The sequence below is a fragment of the Pongo abelii genome, chromosome 5 (assembly GCF_028885655.2).
Source record: "Pongo abelii isolate AG06213 chromosome 5, NHGRI_mPonAbe1-v2.0_pri, whole genome shotgun sequence".
Lineage (NCBI taxonomy): Eukaryota > Metazoa > Chordata > Mammalia > Primates > Hominidae > Pongo > Pongo abelii.
This window is the reverse complement of record NC_071990.2, coordinates 36652563-36666523: the sequence shown is the minus strand read 5'-3', so window position 1 is coordinate 36666523 and position 13961 is coordinate 36652563. Positions and strand designations below refer to the sequence as shown.

Sequence of the window (13961 nt, the reverse complement as noted above, 5' to 3'; positions counted from 1 at the left end):
AACCCTAGGCAAATTACTCAACCGCTCTAAACCATCAGTCCTCAAACTTGCCTGCACATGGGAACCACCTGTGGAGCTTAAAGAAAATACTAGCTAGGTGCAGTGGCTCATGCCTGTAATCCCAGCATTTGGGAGGCTGAAGTGGGCAGATCACTTGAGGTCACGAGTTTGAGACCACTCTGGCCAACATGGTGAAACCCCATCTCTACTAATAATACAAAAATCAGCTGGGCGTGGTGGTGCTGAGATAGCACCATTGCTGGGTGACAGAGTGAAACTGTGTCAAAAAAAAAAAAAAAAAGAAAGAAAAGAAAAATAAAAAGAAAAATACTGATGCTTGGTCCAACTGCAAGGCTCCTGATTTCACTGGAATGGAGAGAGGCCTGAGCATTGGGAGTTTAAAAAACCTCCCCTCGGGGAGCTCTCCTTTATCTCTACTGGATAAAGTTCAAGCCTCTTCTTGTGTCTTCTCTATTAGCTTTGTCTCCTATGTCCCTCCCTTTCAACAACAGCACTGCTTAGAGTTTATGCATAAAACCTCCCTGTCTATCACCCCCAAGCCTTTGCTCACCTGATCCTTCTGCCTGGAATGTCCTGTTTGCACTCTCTCAGCTAGCTCTTCCCCAGTCTGTATCTTCTCCAGGCTAATTCTTAGTCATCCTTTATCCTTCAAGACACTCAGATATCACCTACTTCGTTTCAGATGTCTTCCTGACCCATCTGTGCAAACCTTTTTCTTACTCTAACATGTTGAATTGCAGTTTGTGTCTCTCTCCCACTGGACTCTTTGAGTTCAAGGCTGAAAATCAAAGGTCCTCCAATTTTATTGAAATGAAATAGGTTCAACACAACTCTTGCTTTCTCTATAAAGCCATACTTATGTCTACGTTAGCCCAAATTAATTTCCTTCTCTTCTGTAGTCCTAAAGCACTTGGGAATTGTATCATCTCTAACCCGTGGGTTCTAAGTGACTGAAGGACAGAAACCTTGTCTGTATTCTTTAGACCTTCCCCAAAGCACCTAACAAGTGTTAACTTATAGTGTTGCTTAAAAACGCTCATTGGTTGCTGGAAGCAAATAAAGTTTGGAGAGCTCATCAAGGAGAGTGCGTAAAAATATTAAATGGGGCTGGGCATAGTGGCTCATTCCTATAATCCCAGTACTTTGGAAGATCAAGGTGTGAAAATCACTTGAGCCCAGGAGTTTAAAACCAAGACCAGCTTGGGCAACAAAGAAAGACCCTGTGTCTATTAAAAAAAAAAGAAAAGATATATATATAGATATATATATATATATATACACACACATTTTTATATATATTCAAAATAGATTTTCCATTATATATATATGTACACACATATATATAATATATGTTATATATTATATATTATATATATAGTGGAAAAATCTATTTTGAAAAACTATAAAGATCTATTACTGCTTGTCCAATACAATAGCTACTAACCACATTTGGTTATTAGCACTTGAAATGTGGCTGGTGAAATTGAGGAACTGAATTTTAAGTTTTAATTAATTTTAATTAATTGAAATTTGAAAACTGATCATCGATTTAATTGTTAGAGCCCTTTTAAGTATGTTTGAAATGACCTGGATATGTGAATCTTTTTTTTTTTTTTTTTTTTTTTGAGACAGGGTCTTGCTCTGTTGCTCAGGCTGGAGTGCAGTGGTGTGATCATAGCTCGCTCCAGCCTCCCCTCCCAGGCTCAAGCAATTCTCCCATGTCAGCTTCAGTCGAGTAGGTGGGACTACAGGTGTGAGCCACCACACACAGCTAATTTTTAAATTTTCTGTAGAGACAAGGTCTTACTATGTTGCCTTGGCTGGTCTGAAACTCCTGGGCTCAAGTGATCCTTCCAGTTTGGCCTCCCAAAGTTTTGGGATTATAGATGTGAGCCATTGCGTCTGGCCTGAATCTACGTTTTAAACTGTCAACTTCATGAAATCTAAGTATAGATCAAGATTTTCTGGTGAAAAGTTAGCATCTAAATTGAGGCGTCCTATAAGTACAAAATAAACACCAAATTCAAAGACTTAGGTATAATTTAAAAATGTAAAATACATCATTAATAATTTTATATTTATTAATGTTATAATTATAACATTTTGGATATATTGATTTAGGTAAAATAAATTACTAAAATTAATTTTACCTGATTTTACTACTAGAAACTTTAAAATTACATATGTGGCTTGAATTATATTTCTATTGGAGAGAGCTGATCTATTCCAATAGATAGGCTTTGCTTTTTGATAATTATTATAATAACTGAATTTCAACTCTCTTTTTTTTTGAGATGGAGTTTTGCTCTTGTCACCCAGACTGGAGTGCAATGGTGCAATCTTGGCTCACTGCAACCTCTGCCTCCTGGGCTCAGGTGATTCTCCTGCCTCAGCCTCCCGAGTAGCAGGGATTACAGGCACCCGCCACACGTCCAGCTAATTTTTTGTATTTTTAGTACAGACAGGGTTTCACTGTGTTGACCAGGCTGGTCTTGAACTTTTGACTTCAAGTGATCCACCCACCTCGGCCTCCTAAAGTGCTGGGATTACAGGCGTGAGCCGCTGCATCCGGCCAACCCTCTCATTTTCTAAGACAGTTTTTAGTAACTAGTGGTAAGTGATTTTACAGATAATTAAGTGGGATTATCTCTTTTGAACTCTTTTTTCTCAATGCAGATCATAATCTACCTTCTCAGCCCAAGGAGCATAGCATTGGTCAGAAGCATCACCAGGAGGAAATAATTCACAAGTTGGCCATGCAGCTGAGACACATTGGGGACAACATTGATCATAGGATGGTTCGAGAGGTGAGGCTTCAGTTTCCCCAGCCAGGGCCTGTCAGGTAGGAGGAAAGAGCAAACAAAACTATGGCTGCCAAGTGTCTGAGATGCCCAGAAATTATCAGAATTAATGGAATAATACTGTCTGGATTACCAAATATTAGATCTAAACATTGTGAACCTGAGCCAAAGCTGGCATTTAATCTCATACTTGATACTCAGACTGTGATCTGTGGACTGGCAGCATCAGCATCACTTGATTAGATGTGCAAGATCTGAGACTCCAGCCCACACAGTCAGAATCAGAATCTACCTTTTTACATATTCCCCAGGGGATTTGTGTGCACACTGAAGTGTGAGAAACTGTTTCACACCCTCAAAATAGGATGCAATTAGAATCACCTGTTGAGTTTTAAAAACGACAGATGCCTGGGCCCAGAAATTCTGATTTAATTGGCACAAGGTAAGGCCTGGGAACCTGGCATTTTAAAAACTGCCTCAGTGAATCTAATGCACAGTCAGGGAGGAGAACCTGTGCCTTGGACTGTGGTTATCCTCCCTGAATCAGCCCAAAGGGTAGGATGCAGGCCCTACCCTGGCCGGTTTCTTAGAATCTCCTGATTATTATAAGAGATGATAAGGGAAGATAGGAAAGATTAATGATTACTGTTTGAAATTTTGGGGGTGATGAAATCCACAGCTAACTTAGTTTTCCTCCAGAACAACCTGTATTTGGCAGGAGAGAATGATTACATGGGCTTTGTGACAGATGGGGTGGCAGACCCCTCAGAGCCCAACTTCTTGCCCTTAGATTCAACTATCCTGTGAAGCTTTCTTGGTGCAGCTTCCACCATGCTGTCCTCCACTATGCATGCCACAGGGAGTGCCGTGTCCTCTTTTATACTCAGGTCCAAATGTGGACAACACACAGCCTTTCCCTCAAATAAAACATCCTGGAGACAAAACATGAATGGGAGATCCCAACAATAATGCTATAAAAGTAAGAGGGGCCAGGTGTGGTGGCTCACGCCTGTAATCCCAGCACTTTGGGAGGCCAAGGCGGGCAGATCACTTGAGGTCAGGAGTTCGTGACCAGCCTGGACAACCTGGTGAAACCCCATCTCTACTGAAAAACACAAAAATTAGTCAGGCATGGTGGCACACATCTGTAGTCCCAGCTACTCGGGAGGTTGAGGCAGGACAATCTCTTAAACCCGGGAGGCAGAGGTTGCAGTGAGCCGAGATTATGCCACTGTACTCCAGCCTGGATGACAGAGTGAGACTCTGTCCCAAAAAATAAAATAAAATAAAATAAAATAAAATAAAATAAAATAAAATAAAATAAAGCAAGAGAGAAATAAAGAGAAAATAAACATAGAGAACACAGGCAATCAAATAAACTATTTGATAAGCCAATTTCATTCCAACAAATATTTATTGAATGCCTACTATATGCCAGACTCAGTTCCAGGCATTGGTGGCTACAGCAGTGAGCAGCAGGGCTCATAGAAATGATGTGGGGATGGGGCAGATAACAAGGCAGATGAACAATAAACAGCCAAGTCAGACAGGGATGCGAGCTCCAAGCAGGATCAGGGCACACTGACTGATGGAGAGTGACTTCCGATGGGCTGTCAGGGAAGGCGTCTCTGGGAAGGTGATATTTAAGCAGAGCCTGGAAATGAAGGAGCTAGCCATGAGAACACCTGGAGTGGGAAAGTGTTCCAGGCAGAGGGAACAGCCAGTGCAAAGCCCGGCCCCACCAGTCTACTTTGTGTCTCTGTGGATTTGCCTATTCTGGACATTTTATATAAGTAGAATAACACAGCATGGAGCTTTGTGTATGGCTTCTTTCACTTAACATACTTTTTTCAAGGCTTATCCACATTGCAGCATGTATCAGTATTTTACTTCTTTTTACAGTTGAATATTCTATTCTACGATATACCACATTTTGCTTATCCATTCACCAGTGGTTGGACATTTGGGTTGTTTCCACTTTGTGGCTATCATGTATAATGATGCTGTGAACATTTGTATATAACTTTTTGTGTAGACATGTTTTTATTTTTTTGGGGTACATACCTAGGAATGGAATTGCTGGGTCATGTAACATCTCTATGTTTCACTTTTTGAGGAACTTCCAGACTGTTTTCCAAAGTGGCTGCACTATTGTACACTGTGGCCCACCAGCAGTGTATGAGGGTTCCAGTTTCTTCACATCCTTGCCGACATTTGTTATTAACTATCTTTTTGATTATAGCCATCCTAGTGGGTATGAAGTGTATCTCATTGTGCTTTTGATTTGCATTTCCCTGATGAATAATGTGCATCTTTTCATATGCTTATTGGTCATTTTTCTCTTTGGAGAAATGTCTATTCATATCCTTGCCCATTTATAATTGACTACTTATCTTTTTATTATTGTAGGAATCTTTTTTTTTTTTGAGACAGAGTCTTGCTCTGTTGCCTAATCTGGAGTGCAGTGCTGTGATCATAGCTCACACAGCCTTGAACTCCTGGGTTCAATTGATCCTCCCACCTCAGCCTCCTGAGTAGCTGGGACCACAGGCACATGTCACCACACCTGGCTAATTTTTAAATTTTTATTTTATTTTATTTTTTGTAGAGACAGGGCCTCACTCTGTTGCCCAGGCTGGTCCTGGATTCCCGGGCTCCTGCCTTGGCCTAGGAGTCATTTGTATATTCTAGATGTAAGTTCCTTACCAGATATATGATTTGCAAATATCGTATCCCATTCTGTAGGTTGTCCTTTTACTTTATTGATAGTGTACTTTGAAGTACAAAAGTTTTGAATTTTGATGAAGTTCAATTTATCTACTTTTCTTTTTGTTGCTAGTGCTTTTGCTTTGGGTGTCACACTTACGTTTTCTTCTAAAGGCTTTTTAGTTTTAGTTGTTAAATTTAGGTCTTTGATCATTTGAAGTTAATTTTTACATACATTTTAGCTAAGAGTCTATCTTCATTTTTTTGCATATGGGTTGTTGTTCCAACATCATTTGGATTTTGTTGTTGTTTGTTTATTTGTTTGAGACGGGGTCTTGTTATGCTGCCCAGACTGGCCTCAAACTCCTGGGCTCAAGAGATCTTCCCACCTCAACCTCCTGAGTAGCTGGGACTATAGGTACATCTCACTGTGTCTGGAGTACCATTTGTTGAAAAGACTATCGTTTCCCTATAAATTGTCTTTGTGTTATGGGATCTTTGGGGTGTCAGTTTTCTGGCCGGAAACCTCTGTGGCCGTGGCATCTTTTGCCCAATTTCTTGTCCTGCATCCAGTAAGAATGCATCCAGGAAGAATGAGGTATGCAGACAAGTGAAGGGTAAACAAGACAAAGATGAGCTTTATTGAGTGTTACAACAGCTCAGAGGAGATCCGCAGTGGGTAGCTCCTCTCTGTAGGCGGGTTATCCATTGAGTGTTCAGTTCTCTGCAGAGAGGAGGCCCTGGAGAGAGTAGCTCCTCTTTGCAACTAGTCGTCTCAATGTCTGCAGCTGTCAGTGGAGGGGTGGCCCTGGAAAGGGTGGCTCCTCTCTGCCAGCAGGTCATCTCTGCAGCTCTTAGCAGAGAGGGCAGTTCCTCTCTGCAACTTGTTGTTCCCTCATCTCCAGCTATCAGCAGGGAGGGTAGCTCCTCTCTGCAACTTGTTGTTCCCTCATCTCCAGCTATCAGCAGGGAGGGTAGCTCCTCTCTGCAGCTGATCATCCCATTGTCTCTCTACCCTCTTTGTCCCAAGGACATCATCTGCCCTGCTCTGGCTGAGCCCAAGGCTTATATGGACCTCAGAGGGGAGGCAGTGCATGCTGATTGGTCGATGGATGGCCATGGGTGGGCCTGGAAGAGGCACCACCAGTCCCCACTCTGGTCCACAGGACTGGCAGCCTAGCCCCCAGCCTTTAGGCCTTCCCTGGCCTGAAGGTGGGGTCTCACTGGGGACCCACCCCCTTCCACCCAGGAATCAATCTGCCTCCGGCGCCATGCGGGACTCGGCCTCAACCCCTGCTCAGAGATTGGAGCAGGCTCTGGGAGCAGAGGGAGGCCAGGCAGTGGCAGCAGATACCCCTGAGCCTTCAGGGGTAGGGGTAGGGTCCTTCCTGGGGCCCCTGAGGGTGCAAGCTGCAGAGATGCCTGGGTCCTGCAACTGGGAGGGTGGCCACAGTGGCACCCAGGGAGCTCCTGCCCCAACTCAGAAGGGGCTGCGCTCCCACTGGCTCCATGGAGCATGTGGCCCCAGCTGCACCTTCGTGCTGCAGCCAGCATGAGGACAGCAGCCATTGCCATCATTGGCACCCTTGTTGAAAACCAGTGGACTGTAAATATGAGGGTTTCTTTCTGTACTCTCAATTCTGTTCCACTGATCTGTATAGCTATCCTTATGCCTGCTCGAGCTTTTCTTGCAGAACTTTATAAAGCTGGTTTTGACCTAGACATTTGTTCTCTTCTACAAACCTATAAACTTGTACTTTAGAATACCTTTTTTTGTTTGTTTGTTTTTTGAGACAGGGTGCCACTCTGTTGCCCAGTTTGGAGTACAGTGGCACTATCTCACTGCAGCCTCAACTTCCCAGGTTCAAGGAATCCTTCCACCTAGGCCTCCAGAGTAGCTGGGACCACAGTTGCCTACCACCGTACCTGGCTATTTTTTTTGTAGAGACAGGATTTCACCATGTTGCCCAGACTGATCTCAAACTCCTGGGCTCAAGCAATCTGCCTGCCTTGGCCTCCCAAAGTGCTAGGATTACAGGCGTGAGCCACCGCGCTCAGCCTAGAACACCTTTAAATAGATCACAACACATTTAAAAAATAATAGTTTGAAAAATTCCAGCCGAGTGTGGTGGCCACAGTCCCAACTACTCAGAAGGCTGAGGTGGGAGGGTCGCTTGAACCTGGGAGGTCAAGGCTGCAGTGAGCTGTAATCATGCCACTGCACTCCAGCCTGGGTAACAGAGTGAGACCCTGCCTCAAAAAAAAAAAAAAATCCTTCTAAGTTTGGCTCTAAAATGCTGAAGGCTTTGCTGCTTCAAAGTTCAAATCAAGGAACTTTAACAGAATTTCAAGTCTGGCATGGTAACTTTCTTTCCTATATAGTCATCATTTATTTACCTTTTGTACTCTGTTTAATCGAGTAGTCACATCGATTTTCTAGATGCCTTCCTGCCATTGATGTATTTAAAGAAACTTTTATTCTTGCTCTTGGAACTGCCTATCAAGCAGCTCATCAAGTTATATTTTTATCTGCTAAATGGATTGTTGTTGAGCGGCCAAATTTTTTGCTCTCTTGTTCTTTTTACTTAAGCAAGTGCTCTGTCTTTTCAAAAGTGTCCTGTGTTTCTCAAAATAACATCTTTTAGGCCGGGCACAGTGGCTCACACCTGTAATCCCAGCACGTTGGGAGGCTGAGGCCAGGAGTTTGAGACCAGCCTGGGCAACATAGTGAGACCCCTGTCTCTCTCTCTCTTTTTTTTTTTTTTGAGACCCCTGTCTCTACAAAACAATTTTTTAAAAAATTAGCCAGGTGTGGTGGTGTGTGCCTGTAGTCCAGCTACTTGGGAGGCTGAGGTGGGAGGATTGCTTGAGCCCAGGAATTCGAGGCCATAGTGAGCTATGATTGTGTCACTGCACTTCAACATGGGTGACAGAGGGAGATCCTGAATCTGAAAAAGAAAAAAAAATCTTCTATTTTGCCATTGAGTTGTGTGGGGTTTTGGTTCAAGTATCTGTTTTTTTTTTTTTTTTTAATTCAGTTTTTTTTTTAAAGCCGGGACATATACTTTTTCTAGATATAAAGCATGTTTTAAAATAGTTAGGCTTCTAATCACTTTTAGAATTTTAAATATGCCTTTGAAATTTTTCTCTCCTTCTGGGTTCTGGAAACTGCTCCCTCCCTGTCCCTACGCCCCTGTCTCTACGCCCCAACAGAGTTGTCACCAGGTCTAGGTACTACACCGTCCTCTGTGGTTTCTCCACACCTTTTACAGTCTCTTTATTTAACTCACCTTGAATTAGCCTAATTTGGGTGTGCCATCTGTTTCCTCTGGGAATCTGACTGATATCATAATGCATAGGGAATTTCTCAGTTTGTTAGAAAGAAGGGAGGGAAACAAACATTTATTAAAACATTTTTCCAGGTACTGTTTGAGACACTTTTACATGTTTCATTTAATTCCCCCAATAACCCTATGAATTACTGTCATAGGTATTTCAGGAGAAGCAGTGGAGTTTCAGAGAGATTACAAAACTTATCGAAGGTCACTTAGCTTCTAAGTGGCAAAACTAGAATTTAAATATATGAGCATCTGACTCAGTGTTCTATACTTTTTCTTGTCTGCCATGCTGAAAGGAAACTCATTCCGTTTTCCTAGCTGATATCAACTATAAGAGGGGGAGAAAAATCCTTTAATGATTTTCAGTTACTAGCAGGACAAAGTCTAAGTTCCTTAGCCTACTGCTAATGGTTTTTCATTCCTTCCTGAATTCATTTCTTCAACTTATATTGAGCACCTGCTGTATGTCAGGCTCTGTTTAAGTACCAGAGATATGGGAGTGATCAAAGAGACAATATTACTGGTCTCACGGAGTTTGTAAGGGAGACAAACAGTATCTACACAAATAAAGTATGTAGTTTATCAGATAGAGATACATGCTTTGGAGAAAAATAAAGCAAGGAAAGGGATAAGGAGTGTTGGGGTTTGCAATTTTAAGTAGAGATGTTAAGCGAAGGCCTCATTGAGAAGGTGACTTTTTTTTTTTTTTTTGAGACATGGTCTCACTCTGTCATCCAGGCTGGAATGCCATGGCACAAAGTTGTCACTGCAACCTCTGCTCCCAGGTGCAAGCAATTATCATGCCTCAGCCTCCCGAGTAGCTGGGATTACAGGCATGCACCACCACACCCGGCTATTTTTGTATTTTTAGTAGAGGGGGTGTTTCACCATGTTGGCCAGGCTGGTCTCAAACTCCTGGGCTCAAGTAATCCACCAGCCTCAGCCTCCCAAAGTGCTTACAGGCGTGAGCCACCAAGAAGGTGACTTCTGAGGAAAACCTTGAAAGAAGTGTGGGACTGAGCTGTGGATATTGGGGAGGAGGCAGAGGATTGGAGGCAGGAGGACGGCAAAGCGCCTGGGGCAGGAGTGCGTCTCGTGTGTTTGAAGAATGGCGAGGAGGCCAGTGTGGCTGAAGCTGAGTGAGGGAGAAGGTCATAAAAGATATGGTCAGGGCCGGGTGTAGTGGCTCACGCCTGTAATCCCAGCACTTTGGGAGGCCGGGGAGGGTGGATCACCTGAGGTCGGGAGTTCGAGACTAGGCTGACCAACATGGAGAAACCCCGTCTCTACTAAAAATACAAAAAAAATTAGCCGGGCTTGCTGGTGCATGCCTGTAATCCTGGCTACTCGGGAGGCTGAGGCAGGAGAATCACTTGAACCTGGGAGGTGGAGGTTGTGGTGAGCCGAGATCGTGTCATTGCACTCCAGCCTGGTCAACAAGAGCGAAATTCTGTCTCAAAAAAAAAAAAAGATATGGTCAGAAGGGTGGGTGGTGGGCAGATTAGGTAGGGCCTTGAGGTCACTGCAAGGAGTTTTCTTCTAAGTGAGGTGGTGCCATCGGAGGGCACTGAGCAGAGAAGCTGCATTTCAACAGTCCACAGAGGGGGTTGTGCTGAGAACAGACTGCAGAGGGCAGGCGGGGGAGCGTTTGTGTCTTCTTTTTCTGATGTTCCGACATAAGCAGTTGTTACTTTCTGCTCCAAAATACTTAATATTCACCTCACCTCTTTGCCCATCTAAGTCCTAGACATTATTAATTATTATTATTATTATTGAGACAGGATCTCCCTCTGTTGCCCAGGCTGGAGTGCTGTGGCACAATCACAGCTCACTGCAGCCTCGACTTCCCAGGCTCAGGTGATCCTCCCACCTCAGCCTCCTGAGTAGCTGGGACTACAGGTGTGTGCCACCATGCCTGGCTAAGTTTTTCTAGAGATGAGGTTTCACCATGTTGCCCAGGCTGGTCTTAAACTCCTGAACTCAAGCCATTCACCTGCGTTGGCCTCCCAAAGTGCTGGGACTACAGGTGGGAGCCACCATGCCCAGTCTTCTCTCCATTCTTCTAGCCTCAAGGCAAACTTGCTCACCTCTTTGAGAGAACTAAGAAAGTGTTTTGGGAATCCAGGGTAATAGGTTATCAGCCCTGAAAAGAGTGCCCCAATTTACTGATGAGCCCCAGTTTGTTGAGACCAGCCGAGGCAATATAGTGAGACCTTGTCTGCACAAAATATTTTTAAAAATTAGTCAGACGTGATGCATGCATCTGTGGTCCTAGCTACTGGGGAGGCCGAGATGGGAGAATCACTTGAGCCCAGGAGTTTGAGGCCAGATGGGAAAGATGGTCAGATAGGAAAATATGTCCAGAGGCGTTGTGAGGATATGACCATATGGAAGGTACTGTCCTTCAGCTCATACAATTCATAAAGCAACCCAAGAAGCTTGTTTGCAGCATGGATTGAATTAATATTTTCCATTGTGTTGAATTTTTAACTTTGGATTATTCTATCACTTTAAAAAAAAAAACCTTTCTCTGTGTCTCCCTTTTTTCAAATAGGATCTTCAACAGGATGGCAGAGATGCACTAGATCATTTTGTCTTCTTTTTCTTTAGAAGAGTTCAGGTGTTGCTGCATTTTTTCTGGAACAACCATTTGCTGTAAAAGGAAAGTAAAGGTCAAGTGGTCAAGTTCTGTTTTCTTTTTACCCTCTGAGAAACGTGAATCCCACTAGGACAGATGGGAAGAACACACTTCTCCGTCTCCCTCTTTTTGTACCCATCACTGTTGGTCCACACCCAGTTTGTTGAAGAACTGTGGGCTCATGAGCCATTTGTCTCTTCGGAGGAGCTAGCTATGAGATGTCTGCGATCATGCCATGGTAAAGCCCAAGGAGTAATTAGGACCCCAGGAAGCCTTGCTGCCCAGAAAACACCAGCGCTGTGGATGGTCCCAGGGCTCCTTGTGAGGAAACCTTGAACATTTCCTTCCAGGAATGAAAGAGAACCTTGTCCTCAAACTAAAGGCCACAGAAATGGGCACTACCTCCTGGCCCACTCCCTGGGCACCATGCCCTCTGGTGACCTGTTGGCTCCACTCTTGTCACTCATGTCCAGATCTGCAGTGCCAGCTTCTCCTTCTCAGTGACATGTCACCTCCCTGCCCCAATCCTGGCTCCAACCTGCTCGGGAAAATCGAAGTGAAACGTTTGTCTCTAATACTCAAATTCAACATATGGCTCATCTCATCTGCCTTCCCATTTCCATGCCTAGAGGCCCCACTACTACCACTAGCACCGTTGGGTGTTTCCTTCTCAGGCTCTGATTCTACAACATTTACGTTCTTTTCTCACCTTTGATCCCCTCACTCCTGTGTGACCCCCTTCAAGTCTTCCTTCACCACTCCAGTGTTTTCCCATACCACTCGACCCTGCTCGAAGGTATCTTTCCCTGCTCTGTCATCCTCTTTTAGGCATGCCTGCTTAAAATCGGGAGTGCTTAGTCCTTGGCCAACAGTCCTGCCTTCTAGAAGAATGTAAGACCTGAAAGAGTTATAAATCTATCACAAGGCAAAAACTTCTCTTTTCCTATTGCTGAATGGTTTTGCTATTATTGGTTGGTGGGCCCTTTGCCTGTGGAATGTATTTCACTCATTCTCTCCTGCACGCTGTTAGGCAGTTCTTTTACCTGCATTCTTCGCCTTTTACCTTTTTGTCTACCTCATAGTCCCTGTCTCCCCTCCTTTAAAAGAATTATAAATATTAAGAAAGCTTGTTGTTACAAATTAAAAGTTTACATATGTATCTTGAGTTCTTTGTAGAGGAAGTGTTATTTTTAAAAATTCTAAAAATGAAATAAATATTGTTATTTTATTGAGCATGAAACCCCTGTGCATATTTCTTTTTTGAAGGAGGAACCCCACGGCAGGGTCTAGCCACTTATTCCTGCTCATATTGGTTTGTAGACTTTGATTATACATAGCATTGACTTTGTCTTTCCAAAGGGAAATGTCTCTATTTTTTAGTCTGTCGCAGGCAGTGCATATTTATTTCTATTATTACTTAGGTTCTGGCTGACTAGCCCTAAAACTTTCTTTTTAAAATTTATTTTGAATAGGTTTTTACTTATATGATTCAAAAATCAAAACAAGGCCAGGCACGGTGGCTCACGCCTGTAATCCCAGCACTTTGGGAGGCCAAGGTGGGCAGATCACGAGGTCAAGAGATTGAGACCATTGTGGCCAACATGGTGAAACCCTGTCTCTACTAAAAATACAAAAATTAGGTGGGCGTGGTGGCGCACACCTGTAGTCCCAGCTACTCGGGAGGCTGAGGCAGGAGAATCGCTTGGACCCAGGAGGCGGAGGTTGCAGTGAGCCGAGATCATGTCGCTGCACTCCAGCCTGGTGACAAAGCAAGACTCCATCTCAGAAAAAAAAAAAAAAAAAAAAAAAAAATCACAACAATATGAAAAGGTTTACAACAAAAACCCTTTCTTTTATTTTCTACTCTAAATTCCAGTTATGCTTATTAGTTTTTATGTATCCTTCCAGAGGTTCTTTGTATAAATACTAGTTACTATATACATATATACACACACACACACACACACATATTTACATACAAGAGGTAGCATGTAATACACACTGTTTTGTACCTTGATTTTTTTACTTAGCATGGGTGTTCAGGCAGTGTTCTGGGTGTTTTATAAATGTTAACTTACTTATTCATAACAACCTTATGGGATAGATATTATTATTTGCTCTTTTTTACTGTTAAAAAATTGAGGCAGTAGTTAGTAGAGGGAGGCAGTAGAGGGGTTAACAAACTTGCTCAACGGCACACAGCCAGTAAATGACATGGCTGGGATTCCAAACCAGGCAGGTGTTCCTAGGTCTAGATTATTATCCGCTATGCCATACTGCCTCTTGGAGAGCTTGCCATGATCCACAGAGAACTCCATAAAGTGTTGCACTGTATTCAGTTAAATGAATGTACATAATTTGGCTGGGTGTGGTGGCTCACATCTGTAATCCCAGTGCTTTGGGAGCTGAGGTGGGAGATCACTGGAGCCCAGGAGTTGGAGGTTAAGGAGGTGGGCT

General features: G+C 43.4%; 1 protein-coding gene across 1 annotated transcript in view; it reads left to right on the top strand.

Annotated features, from left to right (window-relative positions):
• Positions 1-12786, top strand: part of PXT1 (peroxisomal testis enriched protein 1) — a 35909-nt gene extending 23123 nt beyond the window's left edge. Inside the window, exons 2-3 of the mRNA XM_063725227.1 lie at positions 2698-2828; positions 11421-12786. Coding sequence (XP_063581297.1) covers positions 2698-2828; positions 11421-11525 — 236 coding nt within the window. The 3' untranslated portion in view covers positions 11526-12786. The remainder of the gene's footprint in view (positions 1-2697; positions 2829-11420) is intronic.
• Positions 12787-13961: the final 1175 nt, after the last annotated feature.